Source organism: Oncorhynchus tshawytscha, linkage group LG09 (assembly GCF_018296145.1).
Source record: "Oncorhynchus tshawytscha isolate Ot180627B linkage group LG09, Otsh_v2.0, whole genome shotgun sequence".
In the NCBI taxonomy this organism is placed as follows: domain Eukaryota; kingdom Metazoa; phylum Chordata; class Actinopteri; order Salmoniformes; family Salmonidae; genus Oncorhynchus; species Oncorhynchus tshawytscha.
Window position 1 is genome coordinate 27,781,028 of NC_056437.1, and position 22,525 is coordinate 27,803,552.

Genomic DNA, 22,525 nt, shown 5'->3' on the forward strand with positions numbered 1-22,525 from the left:
TCATTTCTCTACCATATATCGCCACAACGTCGTTGTAGAGAATTTGGCCGTACGTCCAACCGCAGACCACATGTAACCACACCAGCTCAGGACCTCCACATTTGGCTTCTTCACCTGCGTGATCATCTGAGACCAGCCACCTGGACAGCTGATGTAACTGTGGGTTTGCACAACCAAAGAATTTCTGCACAAACTATCAAAAAAACGTCTCAGGGAAGCTAATCTGCGTGCTCGTCGTCCTTACCAGGGTCTTGACCTTCCTGAAGTTTGGTGTTGTAACCGACTTTAGTGGGCAAATGCTCACCTTCAATGGCCACTGGCATGCTGGAGAAGTGTGCTCTTCACGGATGAATCCCGGTTTCAACTATAACGGGCAGATGGCAGCCAGCGTGTGTGTATGGCGTTGTATGGGCGAGTGGTTTGCTGAGGTCAACGTTGTGAACAGAGTGCCCCATGGTGGCGGTGGGGATATGGTATGGGCATGCATAAGCTATTTGAATGCACAAAGATACCATGACGAGATCCTGAGGCCCATTGTTGTGCCATTCATCCGCCTCCATCACCTCATGTTTCAGCATGATCATGCACGGCCCAATGTCACAAGGATCTGCACACAATTCCTGGAAGCTTAAAATGTCCCAGTTCGTCCATGGCCTGCATACTCACCAGACATGTCACTCATTGAATATGTTTGGGATGTTTTTGATTGATGTGTACGACAGCCTGTTCCAGTTCCCACCAATATCCAGCAAGTTTGCACAGCCATTGAAGAGGAGTGGGATAACATTCTACAGTCCACAATCCACAACCTGATCAACTCTATGTCGAAGGAGATGTGTTGTGCTGCATGAGGCAGATAGTGATCACACCAGATACTGACTGGTTTTCTGATCCACGTCCCTACTTTTTTTTAAGGTATATTTGACCACCAGATGCATATCTGTATTCCCAGTCATGTGAAATCCATAGATTAGGGCCTAATGAATTGTTTTCAATTGACTGATTTCCTTATATGAAGTGTAACTCAGTAAAATCTTTGAAATTATTGCAGGTTGTGTGTATATCTTTGTTGATATCTTTGTAGTTAGTGCATGTCTCTGTGCGTGTTATGCCTTTGTTTGATTAGGATCCCCATTAGCTGACAGAATGAAGACAACTAGTCTTCCTGTAGTCCGGCACATTGTTCACCTTTGTAACCACTCCTACGTTATTATAGAGACAAGTGTTGGGGTGCATCCCAATGCAAAGATTTGTCTGTTGTAGGTTGGGAAACCATGAGAGGTGTGATGTTTGTCCATTTCTGAATTTTCTGGCACTCTTAACAATTTAAATGACTTCCAAATTATCCCAGAACTTTTTTACCCAAATAGATTTGAATGCTTACTCTGCAAGTGGGGAACTGGCTCTGCCAGTCTTAGAAATGCTCCTTGGATTACTGGGAATGGAACTACATTAGGGATCTCAGTTTTGACATATTGTAAACGATGAGCCAAACATTGTGGTTGTGGAATTACATTTTTGAATCTTTCTCAATTAATTACATTCCATAGCCGCACATTAACTTCATTTTTAATTTTGACCAATCCATTACTTAGAGAGGCACATAGTTTATCCCCCCTTTCTTATGAATATTCCATTAAATAGATTTCATGAACCTCATACTGTAAGCTACCAGTCTTATATCTAGTTAAAAAAAACAAGGTTATTTTGGTTTGTTTTATCACATTTCGATGTAGTAACTGAAAAGAAAGTGAAGTTGTTATGAATGAAAGGCGAAAAAATACCATACTAATGATGTACAATTGCTTTACGGTGTTGTAATAAGCATAGGAGCAGCAGGATGTCTTAGAAACAGTATGTTAATGTGTCTCGCTCCCAGCCCTAATAACTAGTCCTCTGTCAAATAACTAATATTGTGATATACAGCCGAAGTGGAGGAACCTGTAGCACATCCATACTGTATTTAGTTACTGTGTTTTCTGCAGCCAGGTTTAATCAGATGTCTTAGTCTTAGGTTTTGAATGATTAATGCCCTGAGTTTCTCTTTCTAGCACTAATCCTCCCGTCCCATGCTAAACCATGGCTCTCCCCTACAGCAGTGCACTTGTTTGGGCTGACCTGGCACCTGCAGCCAGTGGATGGGCAGCTCTATGAGAATGGACTAAGCAAACTGAACAGAGACTCAGCGAGCATAGACATAACCTTCACTCCCTTCGGTTTGCCTGGCCTCAACAACACCAACAAAGGTAAGCGGTGGTGGGCAAAGATTTATGTTATGAAGCCTCTAGGTTTTTCTCACTGTTAGACCACGCAACAAAAACTAGAGCAAGAGTTTTACCTCAGGAGGTTTTCCATGGGCTCTCTCATCCTATTTGTCTTCCTCTGTGTTTACATGATAAACCTGTTGTTTCATAACCAGCGTGTTGGATGCAATATGTTTCGACAGGGATAATTATTTTCCTCTTGTCTGATGCTGAATTGCATTTCAGATAAAGGAGTGCCGTACTGTACTGTAGATGGGTGGGTTGCTCGGGTGATGCACAGGTCATCCCCGAGTTAAAACACCTCATGTTCGCAGGGCATTGCCTCCATTAGCACGACAAAGATCTGATTATAGAAATGTCCCATTTTCGAAAAATAAACTCATAGAATCATCGAGATAGAGAAATAGAATTATTCCAATAACACCAGACCAACCCTGGGGTCCCAAACGCCGCAGATATACAGTTCCATATCGGCAATGAGTGAAATAATTCAGTTCCATTCCACATAATTCAATTCCATTTCTATAAGTGCGTGAACCAGAAAATGTTCTCTGCAACTAGGACAATGTTGAAGAGTAGATTAAAATCAAATCAGTTATGAAAATATTGGATTGCCCTGCATAAGCACATAATGAATCTCAGTTAAAGCTTGGTGTCTGAGTTTCAGTATTTCCATATCATAGCCCTCTGACAGGGGAGGAATAGGAAACACTGCAGGTACTACTGCTAGATTGACACAGTGTACAAGGCTGTGTGCACTCTGTGGCTGGTACAATGTAGCATAGCTATGCCGGGTCACATTGACATGCATTGACAATGAAGTAATCAGGAGGAGCTTCATGGGCAGTTAATTAAAGTAAGAGAGCGTGGCTTAATCCCCTAGCAGGCTACAGCCTACAGCATCATTGTTAACTCTTTCAGACCAGAGATCCTACAGCCAGCTCCCCTTCAAAACCTCCCTGTTCTATGAAACAAACACTGCATACTCAGACATGTCACCCATTGAGCGTGTTTCGGATGTTCTGGATCGATCTGTACGACAACGTGTTCCAGTTCCCTCCAATATCCAGCAACTTCGCACAACCATTGAAGAGGAGTGGGACAACATTCCACAGGCCACAATCAACAGCCTGATTAACTCTATGCGATGGAGATTTGTCACGCTGTATGATGCAAATGGTGGTCACACCAGATACTGACTGGTTTTCTGATCCAGGCTACTACCTTTTAAGTTATCTGTGACCAACAGATGCATATCTGTATTCCCAGTCATGTGAAATCCATAGATTAGGGCCTAAGGAATTCATTTCAATTGACTGATTTCCTTATATGAAGTGTAACTTAGTAAAATCATTGACAATTTAGCATGTTGCATTTATATTTTTGTTCAGTATAAATAAGAATGTACCCGTGTTTGAGCCCGCGTGTTGCTAGTGATGTCTACCCGACAGCACTGTAGAGATCACAATGGTGAGTTAGACATCTCTGATTGGTGACAAAATGAAGGACTGCATGAAACACAGAGCCAAGAGCCTTCAGTGTAGGGCTTGAGGCACGCACATAAATAGTATACACAGAGAGAAAAGTACAACAAATCAACTATTTTCTGACAGCAAAAGAAAATCAAGCTTTGTGCCGGTAATAAAACCCAATACGCAGCTTGAGTTTCCTGACAATGTTCTCTACAATGTTCTCAACTTTTCATCTACCCAAACTCCCAGATATTTGTACATTTTGACTTGCTCTATAGAATGTCACTCCAAGGTAGTAATTACATGGTTTTCAGAGTGATTAGTATTGGAAAATACCATTCATTTTGTTTCAGAGGAATTCAGAACAAGCTTCAAATTATACAGATTCTGTTGAATGATGTTAAAAGCTGTCTGCTGTCTGCTGTCAAACTGCTGCCACTTGAATAGAGAAGTGTAATCTGCATAAAAATGTACATCAGCTGTCTCAATATGTCTCCCAATGTTGTTGATATAGAAAATAAACAGGACCTAAAATGTATCCTTGAGGCACATCCGAGCACAACTCCATGGTGTCTGACAACCGTCTGCCTTAACACACTGGGTTCAATTTGACATGTAGTTCACAAACCACTCCAGAGCATGACCAGTAATCCCAATACACTTCAAATCTCTGCACCAAGACAGTGTGGTCCACTGTCACAAATGCCTTTGACAAGTCTATGAATACAGATACTCAATGCAGCTACTTATCCAGAGCAGAGTGAATATCATTCAAAACCCTCAAAGTTGCTGTGGCTAGTGGCTAGACCTGAAACCTGATTGCATACCACGCAAAATATTGTTTTCCTGGAGGTAGGACTTTTAGCTGCTTATTGACTAGGGACTACAATACCTTTGTCAGAACAGACTATTTAGATATTGGCAGATAGTTATTCAGTAGTGGGATCACTTTCATTCAAAAGAAGTAGGATAAATGCTGATTTCCATAACTTGGAGATTATTACATTCTAGGGTGAAGTTAAATATGTATGTTAAAGGGGGAGTAATGTTGTCTTCAGCTTTTTGTAGTAGGCGGGGGTCTAGATCATCAGGGCCAGGGGATATTTTTTATTATTATTATTATTTTTTAACATCAGTTGATCTCAGGGCTCTACACACCTGAGACGGGTGAGAAGGAGAACCTGGAGATGGAGTGCTCGGGAGGTTCAGGTCATTTCACAGGTGGCTCATGTAAGCCTCTAACCCTATCAAATAATCTGCCTGCATCAAGAAAATGTTGATTAAAAGAGTTAAGAACAGAGGTTCTCTCAGTGACCACCTGTGAGTCAACCAGCAGTTGTTTAGGGAGCTGTGCATCTTTTTTGCACTCTAAACCTTTCATTACTTGCCAATATTTGAAAGGATTATTCAGATTATCAGCAGTAGATTTGAGGTAGAGGTCTGCTTTCAGGTCATAGCCACACCCTGATTCCAAGGCGTTTAAAAGCCACCCAATCAGCAGAATCAGACCTTGCTTTAACCCACAAAGCATTCCATTTCCTTATGATTTCAGCTTGTTCGTCTGAAAACCAAGGGTTGTCTCTTCCCTTAATTCTGTATTGTTTGAAAAGGGCGTGCCTGTTGTATACATTCAGGAATGCTTTATAGTAGTAAGAAAAGGCTAATTCAACATCAGGGATGAATTCAACTAAATTCCAGGAAATGTTAAAAACATCATGAAAAAAAACCGTCTCAAACTGCTTCCAGTTTCTTTCCATGATGATACTGTAATGAATAATCAGGGAGAAAAAGTTGTAGATTCACGCGCAGAGCACGGCAGGTGATTATTTTGCCATCGCAAAGGGCAGGAATTGTGGTCACAGGCAGGCAATGGTCATACACAGGTTGCTTACCTGTGTATGACCATTGCCTGCCTGTGACCACAATTCCTGCCCTTTGCGATGGCAAAATAATCACCTGCCGTGCTCTGCGCGTGAATCTACAACTTTTGATTCAACAGGCAGGTGAATCAAAACTAGGCCTGAAGGCTTTACCTGTTTTTTTGCCTTTATTTAACTAGGCAAGTCAGTTAAGAACAAATTCTTATTTACAGTGACAGCCTAGGAACAGTGGGTTAACTGCTTTGTTCAGGGGCAGAACAACAGATTTTTACCTTGTCAGCTCAGGGATTTCTTCTTGCAACCTTTCAGTTACTAGTCCAACGCTCTAACCACTTGGCTACCTGCCGCCCTTGGTTCTCACAAACAAGCTAGGAAAAGGATTAGTAGAGTCAAAACAAACAATACCTCACAAAGGCACAAACAGAATGAACTGAACTAAATAAGGGGCTGAAGAGACTAGGTGAGTAACTAACACAGGTGAAATCAAAGAACAAAAATTAAAGACAGGGCTACGTTCAAGAACATAACGAAACAGAACACAAGGTTGACTAAGAAAATTAATATAGAACCTTACAGATACATGGAGGTACTTTAGGAATTTTACCAACCTTTTCAGGTTAAAAATTGGTTGAAAAAAATACAAAATTCCCTGACGTTTTTGTAAATCCAATTAGTTTTCCACGTTGATTCAACGTCATCACATAGATTTTCGTTGTTGAAATTATGTGGAAACAACATTGATTGAACCATTTTTTCCCCCATGGGTTATATCATTAGCAAAAACATGAGAAGCATTAAAACGAGATGGAATGTTGGTTAAAATAAGATGAATCAAAAGGGATTTTAGAGGGCATGTTGTGTTGGCCCAGTCCTCTATATATAATTGATCCTGTAATTGGTTTGCAAATGTTCTTTAGAATAGCAATTAGATTATTCTCATCATAGATCTGAGGGATTACAGGAAATAGAATAACCATATTATTTTGCATTGTCTCAATCAACAGACAGACCCACATATTAAAAGCTTGTTCTATTCAGATGTCCATTAAGTGAGGGGGGAATTAAAACTGTAATTGAAAAGACGGTTTCATTGAAAATGGATTACTGGAATAATTGTTTTATCAGGATAGCCCTTAGGCTATGAGAATTAATTTGCTTGTATGTCAGACTATTTTGAAGCACTTTTCAAATTTATTTTCTGCCCCCCCTCACCCCCTCTGAACCCAGTGTAAGTGACAGGTAAGATGGCCTGCAGGAGAAGCATGAGCTAGATATGCCTTCATTAACCTGTGATATGTTCTGTGGTGGCAGTGGCACAGACCAAACACCACCTCTCCTAAACAGCATCACACAGCTATACAGTGATTGAGCTAGTAAAACTATTCTGGTAGCAACAGTAACACTACCATTACCTTGTCCACCTGCTCCAGGTTTTCTGGAGCCCAGTTTCTATGATTACCGAACCAATCTTTTTCACAAGGTTGTTGTCGAGGCTAATGTGTGATCAATCCGTGTCCGTCGATATCTAGACTGAAGACATGTATGTGCATTTAGATGCTTTTTAATATTCCACACATACAATTAAAGCGCATTTAAAAACGTGGTTTCCAGAGCTCTCTGTACAGTGAGTAATGTGAAGGTAAGAAGACACAAGACAGATAGAATATAGCTTAACATGTACAGTAGAGCTGAGCTGATCTCATGTTACCCGCCATGAGAGAGGGAATCAATAATGTGACACCCTGGTGTGTTGGCGTACCTGCCAGAGAGCTCACACCAGAGGTTATCAGCACAGAATAATTAGTTCACGCCTGAATGTGTGAGTTGTTTGTACAAGCATCCGGTAGCTTGCTGGTCTTCTCCTGGATACACCATATTGGATGTGGTTCGTTTCTGTGTCTGTTCACAGTTTTTTAGCTCCAGTTTGAGAAGATGTAGGGCTTCATCTGACAATGAGGATAAAATGTTTTCTAAAAGGACAGAGGAGGATTTATTAGTTGTGGCAATGAAATGAAACATATTAAAGTCTGCCTGTATTTCCTCTCATTATCTGATAGAGGTAAAGAGGGATAGCCAATATCTACATGCTGCAACAGATGCTGTTCTCATTTGTGTTTATATCCATTTGTGTGTGTGTGTGTGTGTGTGTGTGTGTGTGTGTGTGTGTGTGTGTGTGTGTGTGTGTGTGTGTGTGTGTGTGTGTGTGTGTGTGTGTGTGTGTGTGTGTGTGTGTGTGTGTGTGTGTGTGTGTGTGTGTGTGTGTGTGTGTGTGTGTGTGTGTGTTTATACACCATATAGATAAGGAGCTATTCCACAGGGGGAAAGCGATAGACCGAGGGGAGGTGGACATTGGTACCGAGGTGATCCAGGCCATTCCACCCGGTCTGTTCTGGCGTTTCCACATCACCATCCACCATCCTAAGTATGTCAAGTTCAACGTCTCCCTGGCACGGGACGCCCTCTTGGGGATCTATGGACGGAGGAACATCCCACCTACACACACACAGGTACTGTACCCCATACCTACCTCATACACAAAAGAGCATTACATCCACTCCCATGTAAACGATCATACTGTAGGCTCTTATGTATTCCCACACCAACCTATACAATGACTGAAACACCCCAACACACATACAGTTGAAGTCGGAAGTTTACATACTGTACACCTTTACCAAATACATTGAAACTCAGTTTTTCACAATTCCTGACATTTAATCTTAGTAAAAATTCCCTGTCTAAGGTCAGTTAGGATCACCATTTTATTTTAATGTGAAATGTCAGAATAATAGTAGTAGTAGAGAATGATTTATTTCAGCTTTATTTTTTCATCACATTCCCAGTGGGTCAGAAGTTTACATACACTCAATTAGTATTTGGTAGCATTGCCTTTAAATTGTTTAACCTGGGTTAAACGTTTTGGGTAGCCTTCCACAAGCTTCCCACAATAAGTTGGGTGAAGTTTGGCCCATTCCTCCTGACAGAGCTGGTGGGACTGAGTCAGGTTTGTAGGCCTCCTTGCTCACACATGCTTTTTCAGTTCTGCCTACAAATGATCAGGTCAGGGCTTTGTGATGGTCAGGGCTTTGTGATGGTCACTTCAATACCTTGACTTTGTTGTCCTTAAGCCATTTTGCTACAACTTTGGAAGTATGCTTGGGGTCATTGTCCATTTGGAAGACCCATTTGCGACCAAGCTTTAACTTCCTGACTGATGTCTTGAGATGTTGCTTCAATATATCCACATAATTTTCCTGCCTCATGATGCCATCTACTTTGCTGCAGTCCCTCCTGCAGCAAAGCACCCCCACAACATGATGCTGCCACCCCGTGCTTCACAGTTGGGATGGTGTTCTTCGGCTTGCAAGCCTCCCCCTTTTTCCTCCAATCACAACGATGGTCATTATGACCAAACAGTTCTATTTTTGTTTCATCAGACCAGAGGACATTTCTCCAAAAAGTACAATCTTTGTCCCCGTGTGCAGTTGCAAACCATAGTCTGGCTTTTTTATGGCGGTTTTGGAGCAGTGGCTTCTTCCTTGCTGAGCGGCCTTTCAGGTTATGTCGATGTAGGATTCGTTTTACTGTGGATATAGATACTTTTGTCGCTGTTTCCTCCAGCATCTTCACAAAGGTCCTTTGCGGTTGTTCCGGGATTGATTTGCACTCTTCACACCAAAGTACATTAATCTCTAGGAGACAGAACGCGTCTCCTTCCTGAGCAGGGTGTGACGGCTGCGTGGTCCCATGGTGTTTATATTTACGTACTTTTGTTTGTACAGATGAAAGTGGTACCTTCAGGCATTTGGAAATTGCTCCCAAGGATGAACCAGACTTGTGGAGGTCTACAATTTTTTTTCTGAGGTCTTTGCTGATTTCTTTTGATTTTCCCATGATGTCAAGCAAAGAGGCACTGAGTTTGAAGGTAGGCCTTGAAATACATCCACAGGTACACCTCCAATGGACTCAAATTATGTCAATTAGCCTATCAGAAGCTTCTAAAGCCAGGACATAATTTTCTGGAATTTTCCAAGTTGTTTAAAGGCACAGTCCATTTAGTGTATGTCTACTTTTGACCCACTGGAATTGTGAAATAATCTGTCTGTAAACATCTGTTGGAAAAAAATACTTGCGTCATGTACAAAGTAGATGTCCTAACGGACTTGCCAAAACTATAGTTTGTTAACAAGAAATTTGTGGAGTGGTTGAAAAACGAGTTTTAATGATTCCAACCTAAGTGTATGTAAACTTCCGACTTCAACTGTAAGTAACTATATGCACAGCTGGGTATATGCACAGATCCACACATGCACAGATCCACACTACCCCCCATGCTAATGAGTGTACCCCAGCCCGTATGCACAACTTCCTTTCCTCCTCATCCATCTCTCATCCTTCAGTCTCACTCTTCACCTATATTAAACCCACAATAAAAATAATTGATCAAGCAGGTGTGGTGCCTTTATGTTAAGTTTTATCACTTCACCAATTAGTGAATTAGCTACATTACTGTTGGCTACTTACCAGTACTTTTGTCAAATGCATAATGAGTTGCAATGTATGTAGTTTATTGTTATGGAATGAATGCAGTTAAGGAAATATCTAATGTGATGTCAGTAAAATGCCTGAACTCCCAAATCACTGCTTCTTAGCATAGATATGATCTAAGATTAACAGTTCAAATCATTCAAGAAATTAAGACCTGTTAACTCAATTAAAGCCTCCTTATTTCTGTCTATTTTGCATACTAATTTGCATATGTAGGTGCATGATACAGACAAACAATGAATTAATGCTAATTGAAAGGTTCCTTTTAAACATAGACATCCTTTTTGTTCCATAAGGATGCTCATAATCATTATAGTAATCACACTTGGCATATAGCCAGCTAACTGTATGTTGGACCATATTCAAGTCCTGTCTGAGTGGGGCTGACGAATCCCACACCATCATTAGATGTCTCTGTCAGCCAGGTCGGCTGATTCGGTTGATCCCAGTTCAGTTTTTGGCCCCTGCATGCAGTCACGCATATGTTCCCCCGGACCGGCCCTCATTACATCTGCTGATAGAATACCCAGCAGGTCACGGGGCTGAGCACTCAGGGTCACGGTGAGACCTGCACACAAGTGACTCATCTGTCACAAAGCTGTTTCACCGGCCCCAGTAAACCCAGCAGGCTTCCGCATGATGAATCCTAATAGGATGTTTTAGTCATTAATCTGAGTCAGTCCCCTGGGCGGCACGCACAGTTCAGAGTTTTTTTTTCTTCCAATGAGATTTTGTCACTATTGGCGCCGAGGGGATTGTACGGAAAAGACAGTGGCCATTTCCGCTTCAGTGTGACATCATGTGCTGATCCCCGGCTGAAAGTGAATTATGAAGGGGCTGGGATCCCTCCTCTGCTGCTTTGCATCACTGATGATTTGAAATGCAGGGGCCCGATGGCTACTGTGCCCCAGCGGTTCTACTGAATTACAAATATCGTTTTGCTGTTGTTCCGTAGGGGAGCATTTGTTTCTCATAAGAAGAACCTGAGTCGTAGAATGATTCTGAGGCCTGGGGGCATGTCATTGGAGTTTGGGACCTGGCCTCACCCAGCCCTGGGTTTATTATTTAGGACGGGTGGAGGGGTGAAGACAGACGTCCCTCTGAGTCCAGTAGACGGAGAGGCTTTGCTGCATGCAGTCAACAGCCGACAGCAGCGTAATACCAGCCCTGGTCTCGGCTTATCTCCAAGAGCACACACAAACATGAGTGACACTGGCGCAGCTAAGGCACTGCATCCCGCCCAGGGCTACTGTCATATCCTACTCATCTGGTAATCCAGCAGTGCAGCATGGGGGCCTGTCTCCTTATTAAGCTCATCAAGGGCAAAGTCAAAAGGTGGCTCGGGAGCTTTGCATATGGTTAAGTTCAAGTTATTTTAAGATGGATGACAGGATATGATACAGCGCATGATGATTTCATGTTTTGGCCTGTTCCCAGAGATAGATATCCGAGCTGTGATGTTGGAGGAACCCTGATACACCCTGTCAGCAAGGGCATGTCAGTACACCCAACCAGGAGCTTGTGATGTCCCAGCTTTTGACTTCCAAACCTTTGCCTCATTTTTAATCAGATTTTTTTCTTTTTCTCCTGCAGTTTGACTTTGTCAAGCTCCTGGACGGGAAACAGCTGATCAGACAGGAGGTTCAGACGGTGGCGGAGGATTCCAACGCCTCTCCCAGGAACCTGATCCTGGCCTCCCTCCAGGAGATGGGCTTCATAGAGTACATGGACGCTGGAACCTGGTACCTGGCTTTCTACAACGATGGAAAGAAAATGGAACAAGTTCTTGTTCTCAGCACTGCCATCGGTAATTGGCTCCTATTGGTGTAAAAAGTAGAATAGCTGCTCCACAGTGTCAGTTACTCATGAAATTTGATGCACCATGCAATCATATTCGTGAGCAGTAATGAAGTCTTATAGGAAAAATACAGGACATGTGACGTTATTTCCAGGATGTAGTCAGTCTGTGGTTACAAAAGCACTCAAAAAGCAAAGCAATTGTAACATTTATACAATAGCTGCAAATAGACAAAAAAACACATGTTTTGTTAAGTTTTTTCTCTGCACCAAAAGAATTGTGTGAAACAGGCTGCCATTTTAACATCAAAACGGTTGAGTTCTGTTGCTCGTTGCAAGGTGCTGCAAAGTCTGTCATCCCTAATTGACTGACCTTTTGTCACCCATCTGTAAGCCTCTGCTGAGAGATGAGCCAATGTATTTCTTCTAATGCTCTCTCTTTCCAGCCTCTCCTGGAAATGCTTTTGCTCTGTCTTTTAAAACGAATTGTTGTATGAAAGGCAGTGCAAAAATGGTACTGGGTATTTCTGTACATGTCAGTTTCCTTTGTCTTCATGCTCATATATCTGTTACCTTATTGTAACCAATGCAACATGTTAGATTATTATATGTCTCAATGGATGCACAAAGTAAAAGTGTTCATTATACCCTGAGTTTGGCACCATTTTTCTCCTAGGTGTTTCTGTCTAGCCCATGGACGGTTGTGTTGTTTACCACTTTCTCTGTCTGTAGAAACCATGGACGGCTGCTCCACCAACTGTAAGGGGAACGGGGAATGTGTAGCAGGTCACTGCCACTGCTTCAGCGGTTTCCTGGGACCAGACTGCTCAAAAGGTATATTAAGTTAAGCACCTCTGAGATATGTGGGATCAAATTTAAATAAAATGTTTGTGCATAATGAAAGCTCACATAATATTGGGTTGAAATTGAGTTTTTGTTCAGATAGACCATACATATATTTTTTATTCTGTAAATCTACCAGTATCAAATTAATCCGCAGAGTAAAGTCTAAATAGTCAAATAACAATGGCTACTTTTTGTATTAAACCTGGTGCTTCGTAGTGGATACTACCAATATTATCAATGCCAAAAGTCACTCTGACTGGGAGTATTTTGATTGTCTTTGAGGATTATTTACAATCTTTGCATTAAATGAGGATAGCAAGTGGAAGTGGGGCTTTCAGATCCACTTTGTGGTCAGTGAGGTCTCTCTCTGCCCAGGCCAACCCGCTCTGGACGGATGCCTTAATCTGTCTCTGCCTAGATCTGAGGTCAGGGAGCCACTGTAGCGAGCATAATGTGTCTATTACTGTTCCCAGTATGGAACTGGGACATATTATGGAGACTAATGGACAGGCCAGGGTCTGAAAGGCAGCTTCCACACTGCAACTGTCCATAAACAGACTGACAGACTGGAGGGATGAGAGATCCTGGCAGAAGAGAGAAGGGGATAATGGGAGAATGGAGCAATGTTATCTCACGTAGCTCTGCAGGTTTCAAAGACATTCTGGAAAATTGTTCACTGTGACTGAGTGCCTATACTTGTAGACTAGGAATATAGCATAGGAATGCAGCATGTTAGCGATGTGAGTAGTGTTTAGGCTACACACCAAAGGGTTAAAACTTCTTAGGGATAGCACCCTTTTTTTCAATTTTCACCTAAATGACATACCCAAATCTAACTGCCTGTAGCTCAGGTCCTGAAGCAAGGATACGGATATTCTTGGTACCATTTGAAAGGATTTATTTTGAAGTTTGTGAAAATGTGAATTGAATGTAGGAGAATATACAGTGGGGCAAAAAATTGCGCAAGTTCTCCCACTTAAAAAGATGAGAGGCCTGTAATTTTCATCATAGGTACACTTCAACTATGACAGACAAAATGAGAAAAAAATGTATTTGCAAATGATGGTGGAAAATAAGTATTTGGTCAATAACAAAATTTAATCTCAATACTTTGTTATATACCCTTTGTTGGCAATGACAGAGGTCAAACGTTTTCTGTAAGTCTTCACAAGGTTTTCACACACTGTTGCTGGTATTTTGGCCCATTCCTCCATGCAGATCTCCTCTGGAGCAGTGATGTTTTGGGGCTGTTGCTGGGCAACACAGACTTTCAACTCCCTCCAAAGATTTTCTATGGGGTTGAGATCTGGAGACTGGCTAGGCCACTCCAGGACCTTGAAATGCTTCTTACGAAGCCACTCCTTCATTGCCCAGGCGGTGTGTTTGGGATCATTGTCATGCTGAAAGACCCAGCTACGTTTCATCTTCAATGCCCTTGCTGATGGAAGGAGGTTTTCACTCAAAATCTCACGATACATGGCCCCATTCATTCTTTCCTTTACACGGATCAGTCGTCCTGGTCCCTTTGCAGAAAAACAGCCCCAAAGCATGATGTTTCCACCACCATGCTTCACAGTAGGTATGGTGTTCTTTGGATGCAACTCAGCATTCTCTGTCCTCCAAACACGACGAGTTGAGTTTTTACCAAAAAGTTATATTTTGGTTTCATCTGACCATATGCCGTTCTCCCAATCTTCTTCTGGTTCATCCAAATGCTCTCTAGAAAACTTCAGATGGGCCTGGACATGTACTGGCTTAAGCAGGGGGACACGTCTGGCACTGCAGGATTTGAGTCCCTGGCGGCGTAGTGTGTTACTGATGGTAGGCTTTGTTACTTTGGTCCCAGCTCTCTGCAGGTCATTCACTAGGTCCCCCCGTGTGGTTCCGGGATTTTTGCTCACCGTTCTTGTGATCATTTTGACCCCACGGGGTGAGATCTTGCGCAGAGCCCCAGATTGAAGGAGATTATCAGTGGTCTTGTATGTCTTCCATTTCCTAATAATTGCTCCCACAGTTGATTTCTTCAAACCAAGCTGCTTACCTATTGCAGATTCAGTATTCCCAGCCTGGTGCAGGTCTACAATTTTGTTTCTGGTGTCCTTTGACAGCTCTTTGGTCTTGGCCATAGTGGAGTTTGGAGTGTGACTGTTTGAGGTTGTGGACAGGTGTCTTTTATACTGATAACAAGTTCAAACAGGTGCCATTAATACAGGCAACGAGTGGAGGACAGAGAAGCCTCTTAAAGAAGAAGTTACAGGTCTGTGAAAGCCAGAAATCTTACTTGTTTGTAGGTGACCAAATACTTATTTTCCACCATAATTTGCAAATAATTTCATTAAAAATCCTACAATGTGATTTTCTGGATTTTTTTTCTCATTTTGTCTGTCATAGTTGAAGTGTAGCTGTGATGAAAATTACAGGCCTCTCTCATCTTTTTAAGTGGGAGAACTTGCACAATTGGTGGCTGACTAAATACTTTTTGCCCCACTGTAACACAATAGATCTGGTAGAAGTAAATACAAAGAAATAAACAACCAGTCGTTTTCTACCACCATCTTTGAAATGCACGAGAAAGGTCATAGTTATAGCCATCACTCTGGTTGTAATTCCGATAGTGTCCACGAGATGGCAGCAGTGTATGTGCAAAGTTTCAGATGGATAACTTGAAAAATGAATGAACAACAAGACTTTTAGTGTCAAGTCCCCATGTATATTTGGGCAAATCGTGAATGAGACATTCACATTCATATTCCATTTTTCTGCAAGAATATCGTCAAATCTGTATACTTGGACTTTGATTAGAGCTTTCCAAATATTAGTAGCCATATTATAAGTTCAACAACCAGTTTTCATAACTTCATAACTCTGAATATTCTTATACGTTGTGTCCAAAAGGAAAAGGCATGCTGTCGCAAAAGGTTAGCTCCTACATTTTGCGACCGAGACGGGGTTTCCGGATACTCCCGTAAAGCCCAGCTCATTGGCTATCTAGCTAGCTTTGTTTGACCCCGATTGGTGCTTATTTGACAAAGATACAGTCCTTCAATTGATGGCCACCCGCTTCATCGGTGTCGCTCTCTGACCAAATACGGTGTCCTATAGGATATACTACACCTCTAATTAAATAGTTAAGTCTTGTTACCTTCTAGGATCTCAGAGGAATACATATGAATCTGATTTGACTCGTTCAAACAAATTTTAGGTTGAGATTCCTTTCTTTGCAAATCAGTGGAAATACAAAATCGATCGCATGTGCTATATGGACCTTTTTAGGATATGAAAAATGATTTTTTTATAAGCAAACGACACTTTATGTTATCTCTGGGACCCTTTGGATGATAAATCAGAGCAAGATTTCAGAATGTAAGTACACATTTCACCTTCAGAGGTGAATTTTACAAACGCATTGAAATAGTGTATTGTTGTTAGGAGCTCTCATTAAACAATAGCATGGCATTTTATCGCAGTAGTAGCTACTGTAAATTGGACAGTGCAGTTATATTAACAAGAATTTAAGTTTTCAACCGATATAAGACACTTCTATGTACCGACATTTGTTGTTCCTCTAAAATCTGCAATCTTGATATAACGCACTGCATGATTTACCACTGTCCCCTTGATGGAACGCTGATCATTTTGCCATGTGAAGATCTCTATTGAATCTATACAGCACTGTACGTTCTGCTCTGATGTTTACCATGAGCCTCCATGCTGCAGCCTCTGAGACTCTGAGGTTCCGTTCTTCCTCATTTTGTAAATATAAATTTTCATGGTAAGGCGCTGAGTTCCCACATGGAAACATACTATAGTATACTATGGTATAAATACTATATTATTCACTGTAGTGTTTTTGCGGACTTTAAGTGAATTCTGGAATATTTACTGTAGTATACTGTGGTATTTACAGTTAATGATAGTATAAATACTGTAGTAAAATAAAATCTATACTATAGCAATTAATGTAGTGTTTTTACAAATTGTAGTATACTTTAGTATTTACTGTAGTGGTTTTGCAGACTGTAATATACTGTGGTATTTTGTCAAGCATTACTGTAGTATTTACTATAGTGTTTTTGTTTAACATGGAAGTGGAGGCTTTCTTCTTGAGGAAACCTACTGGAGAAATAATAAAAGAGCACATTTTCCATAACCTGTAGGTAGATAGAACTGGGTTCTGAACAGATAGTTCAGAGCTTCTGCTCTTTTCTATAACTTGAAGGGAACACAATATATGGTCTATACTTCGCGTGTAGGTTTCTCACTTATGGGTGGCACAAATTAGGATATGGGGAGGGGAATGAGCAGGGTAAATGCAAATAAAATATTGTAGTATATACTATAGTGTTTTTGCGGACTGTGGTGTTTTTGCGGACATTACTGTAGTGTTTACTGAAGTGTTTTTTGGTCAAATAATACTGTAGTATTTACTATAGTATTCTACAGTATAATACTGTACAACATTGTATAGTAAGTACTGCACATGATCGAGGGCTCCTACATTGTGTAGTATAGTATTCTACGGAATAATACAGTATACTACAGAATTCTATAGTAAGTACTGTAGTATTCTATAGTAAACTGTATTATGTTTTCATGTGGTTGGTGTACAGAGGGGCCTTGGGGAATAGGGGGGGGGTGTTGGAGGGAGATACCGATGCTGCAGCGCCATGCCGCAGCTACTGGAGTTTAACTCAGGTGCCACTTAAGAAAAATTGAAATGCTTGAAAGATTAGGTGGATTTCACAGGAAGAGGGTTTGAGTAGGGGTGCGTGGCCTGCGCCCAGCGGAGGGGAGAGTACTTAAAGCACTACCATCAGGGGAGAGGATTAGGTGACTTCAGCTGCATGCTTATTAGGGAGATATTGGTGATGGGTGAAACCTGGTTAAAACTGGTATATGGCTCATGGGGAGATCGCCACTGGGGTCTCAGGGTGAGAGCTGACTAGTACCTTCTAGGGCTGGAATGACACAAACAGCTTCACAATTCACATCTTGGATAACAACCAGATTTTAGTTTTTGAATGATAACAAACCAACGTATTTTCTTTCCACCACAGTATTTCTAAAGGGCTGCTGTACTGTCTTTTTTCTTCCAGACTCCTGTCCTGTCCTGTGCAGTGGCAATGGAGATTATGAGAAAGGTTACTGCCAGTGTCACCCGGGCTGGAAGGGCCCAGAGTGTGACATCCAGGAGGACCAGTGCATCGATCCCACCTGCTCCAACCACGGCACCTGTGTCAATGGCATCTGTATGTGCAGCCCTGCCTATAAGGGCAACAACTGTGAACAAGGCAAGGGTCCTATTCTAATAATAATCATTATCACTATTTACACAGGAATAGGGATAGACATAGGATACAGCTGCATTTAGCTTAGCCAAGGGGGTTTGGTTTGGTGCATCCCTTATCCAAGAGTGCAACAACAGAAGCATGCCACATCATTTTTTTTTACCCGGAAAAGCCACTCGTTGTTAGTTCAGGGCTCTTAGCCACTAACCAAACCAGTATTCTGTTTGTTGTTGGGTTTTTGACACACACCAAACTGTCTGATAGATTGTCTGATTACTATTTAACCACAGCAACAATACATCCAGTATCCTCCTCTCACATCATTTTAATTATGGAGAGAGTTTTTGTGTACAAAAACAGATTGATCCAATAGATTCTCCTCTACACACACACACACATAGCCACTCCCCGCTTTTCACGCACGTCATGAGGAATGCTTATACATGAAGCAGCCAAATCAATTGATTGTCCTAAGGTAGTTGTACCCAGTGGTAATTATTGGCTTTGTCTGAGATATCCGTGCTAGAGAATAACCTTGAGTCAATGAGCCTGTGACTAGGATCTAGCCTGCAAGCATTGTGGTAATTACTGTGGTTAACACTGCATAGATTTTTCTTTTTTCTTTTTTGTAGTGTGCATTAGTTGGGGGGGTGGGGTTGTTCTGAAGTGTATCACAACTAAATGTGATCAATTAGCTTCAGACATGGATTGAAGCTGTTTGTTGAGAATGAGAATCATGTGTGAAAGCTGCAGAGGTTTCAATGTTATTTTTTGTGGATGGACATGTTTAGCTCACGGTGCGATGGGTTCTCAGTAATAAACCATTCACTGCTTGGACACAATGTTCTCGAAAGGTTGCAGTGACACTGTTAGAATACACACCACAGAAGTACACAGACAATGTGTTAAATCAGCTAGATGTGATGGGGATGTTTTGTGTCAGGACCTACCCATAGAGGAAAGGTGTGATGGGGATGTTCTGTGTCAGTACCTACCCATAGAGGAAAGGTGTGATGGGGATGTTCTGTATCAGTACCTACCCGTAGAGGAAAGGTGTGATGGGGATGTTCTGTGTCAGTACCTACCCATAGAGGAAAGGTGTGATGGGGATGTTCTGTGTCAGTACCTACCCATAGAGGAAAGGTGTGATGGGGATGTTCTGTGTCAGTACCTACCCATAGAGGAAAGGTGTGATGGGGATGTTCTGTGTCAGTACCTACCCATAGAGGAAAGGTGTGATGGGGATGTTTTGTGTCAGTACCTACCCATAGAGGAAAGGTGTGATGGGATGTTTTGTTTCATTACTACTTTACCTACCCATATAGGAAAGGTGTGACGGGGATGTTTTGTGTCAGAACCTACCCAAAGAGGAAAGGTGTGACGGGATGTTTTGTTTCATTACTACTTTACCTACCCATATAGGAAAGGTGTGACGGGGATGTTTTGTGTCAGAACCTACCCAAAGAGGAAAGGTGTGACGGGATGTTTTGTTTCATTACTACTTTACCTACCCATATAGGAAAGGTGTGATTAGGATGTTTTGTGTCAGGACCTACCCATAGAGGAAAGGTTTGATGGGGATGTTTTGTGTCAATATCTATCCAACTTCCCTGTAGAGAAAAGGTGTGACATGGATGTTTTGTGTCAGTACCTACCCATAGAGGAAAGGTGTGATGGGGATGTTTTGTGTCAGTATCTATCCACCTACCCATAGATGAAAGGTGTGACAGGGATGTTATGTGTCAGAACCTACCAATAGAGGAAAGGTGTGATGGGGATTTTTTGTGTCAGAACCTACCCATAGAGGAAGTTTGATGGGGATGCTTTGTGTTAGTACCTACCCAACCTACCCATATAGGAAAGGTGGGATGGAGATATTTTGAGTAACAAACAACCTACCCTACCTAACCATAGAGGAAAGGTGTGACGGGAATGTTTTGTTTCAGAACCTACCCATAGCGGAAAGGTGTTACGGGAATGTTTTGTGTCAGAACCTACGCTACCTACCCATAGAGGAAAGGTGTTACGGGAATGTTTTGTGTCAGAATCTACCCATAGAGGAAAGGTGTGACGGGGATGTTTTGTGTCAGAACCTACGCTACCTACCCATAGAGGAAAGGTGTTACGGAGATGTTTTGTGTCAGAACCTACCCATAGAGGAAAGGTGTTACGGAGATGTTTTGTGTCAGAATCTACCCATAGCGGAAAGGTGTTACGGGGATGTTTTGTGTCAGAACCTACGCTACCTACCCATAGAGGAAAGGTGTGACGGGGAGATTTTGTTTCAGAACCTACCCATAGAGGAAAGGTGTGACGGGGATATTTTGTTTCAAAACCTACCCATAGAGGAAAGGTGTGACGGGGATGTTTAATGTCAGTACCTACCCATAGAGGAAAGGTGTAATTTGGATGTTTTGTGTCAGAACCTACCCATAGAGGACGTTTGATGGGGATGCTTTGTGTTAGTACATACTCAACCTACCCATATAGGAAAGGTGGGATGGAGATATTTTGAGTAACAACCTACCCTACCTAACCATAGTGGAAAGGTGTTACGGAGATGTTTTGTGTCAGAATCTACCCATAGAGGAAAGGTGTGACGGGGATGTTTTGTGTCAGAACCTACGCTACCTACCCATAGAGGAAAGGTGTGATGGGGATGTTCTGTGTCAGTACCTACCCGTAGAGGAAAGGTGTGATGGGGATGTTCTGTGTCAGTACCTACCCATAGAGGAAAGGTGTGATGGGGATGTTCTGTGTCAGTACCTACCCATAGAGGAAAGGTGTGATGGGGATGTTCTGTGTCAGTACCTACCCATAGAGGAAAGGTGTGACTTGGATGTTTTGTGTCAGAACCTACCCATAGAGGAAGTTTGATGGGGATGCTTTGTGTTAGTACCTACCCAACCTACCCATATAGGAAAGGTGGGATGGAGATATTTTGAGTAACAACCTACCCTACCTAACCATAGCGGAAAGGTGTTACGGAGATGTTTTGTGTCAGAATCTACCCATAGAGGAAAGGTGTGACGGGGATGTTTTGTGTCAGAACCTACGCTACCTACCCATAGAGGAAAGGTGTGATGGGGATGTTCTGTGTCAGTACCTACCCGTAGAGGAAAGGTGTGATGGGGATGTTCTGTGTCAGTACCTACCCATAGAGGAAAGGTGTGATGGGGATGTTCTGTGTGAGAACCTACCCATAGAGGAAAGGTGTGATGGGGATGTTCTGTGTCAGTACCTACCCATAGAGGAAAGGTGTGACTTGGATGTTTTGTGTCAGAACCTACCCATAGAGGAAGTTTGATGGGGATGCTTTGTGTTAGTACCTACCCAACCTACCCATATAGGAAAGGTGGGATGGAGATATTTTGAGTAACAACCTACCCTACCTAACCATAGCGGAAAGGTGTGACGGGAATGTTTTGTTTTAGAACCTACCCATAGAGGAAAGGTGTGACGGGGATATTTTGTGTCCCTGTCTACCCATAGAGGAAAGATATGATGGGGGTGTTTTTTGTCAGTAACTACCCATAGGAAAGGTGTGACTGGGATGTTTTGTTTCACTGATACCTTACCTACCCATAGAGGAAAGGTGTGACAGGGATGTTTTGTGTCAGTACCTACCCATTTTGGAAAGTTGTGACTAGGATGTTTTGTGTCAGTACCTACCAGTAGAGGAAAGATGTGATGGGGATGTTTTTTGTCAGTACCTACCCATAGATTAAAGGCGTGACTGGGATCTTTTTTGTCAGCACCTACCAGTAGAGGAAAGTTGTGACAGAGGTGTTTTGTGTCTGAACCTACCCAAAGAGGAAAGGTGTGACGGGATGTTTTGTGTCAGTACATACCCTCCATACCCATTGAGGAAAGGTGTCATGACAATGTTTTGTTTCAGAACCTACCCATAGAGGAAAAGTTGTGACTGGGTTCTTTTGTGTCATCACCTACCCATGGAGGAAAGGTGTGATGGGGATGTTTTGTGTCAGGAACTACCCATAGGAAAGGTGTGACTGGGATGTTTTGTGTCAGAACCTACCCATAGAGGAATGGTGTGACAGGGATGTTTTGTGTCTGTACCTACCAATAGAGGAAAGGTGTGACAGGAATGTTTTATGTCAGTACCTACCAATATAGGAAGGTGTGACGGGAATGTTTTGTGGCAGTACCTACCCTACCTACCCATAGAGGAAAGTTGTGAGGGAATGTTTTGTTTTAGACCCTACCCTACCTACCCATAGAGGAAAGTTGTGAGGGAATGTTTTGTTTTAGACCCTACCCTACCTACCCATAGAGGAAAGTTGTGAGGGAATGTTTTGTTTTAGACCCTACCCTACCTACCCATAGAGGAAGGTTGTGAGGGAATGTTTTGTTTCAGACCCTACCCATAGACAAAAGGTGTGAGGGGGATGTTTTGTGATCCTACCCAT

General features: G+C 42.2%; 1 protein-coding gene and 1 non-coding gene across 2 annotated transcripts in view; one reads left to right on the forward strand and one right to left on the reverse strand.

Annotated features, from left to right (window-relative positions):
• The window catches only part of tenm1 (teneurin transmembrane protein 1), a 225,126-nt gene that overhangs the window by 116,775 nt on the left and 85,826 nt on the right, over nt 1-22,525 (forward strand). Inside the window, exons 6-10 of the mRNA XM_042326725.1 lie at nt 2,097-2,246; nt 7,915-8,123; nt 11,758-11,971; nt 12,694-12,795; nt 17,904-18,098. Coding sequence (XP_042182659.1) covers nt 2,097-2,246; nt 7,915-8,123; nt 11,758-11,971; nt 12,694-12,795; nt 17,904-18,098 — 870 coding nt within the window. The remainder of the gene's footprint in view (nt 1-2,096; nt 2,247-7,914; nt 8,124-11,757; nt 11,972-12,693; nt 12,796-17,903; nt 18,099-22,525) is intronic.
• Nucleotides 16,898-16,950, reverse strand: LOC112259536. The gene has a single exon (XR_002954885.1). It is a non-coding gene; the product is annotated as a U7 small nuclear RNA (small nuclear RNA).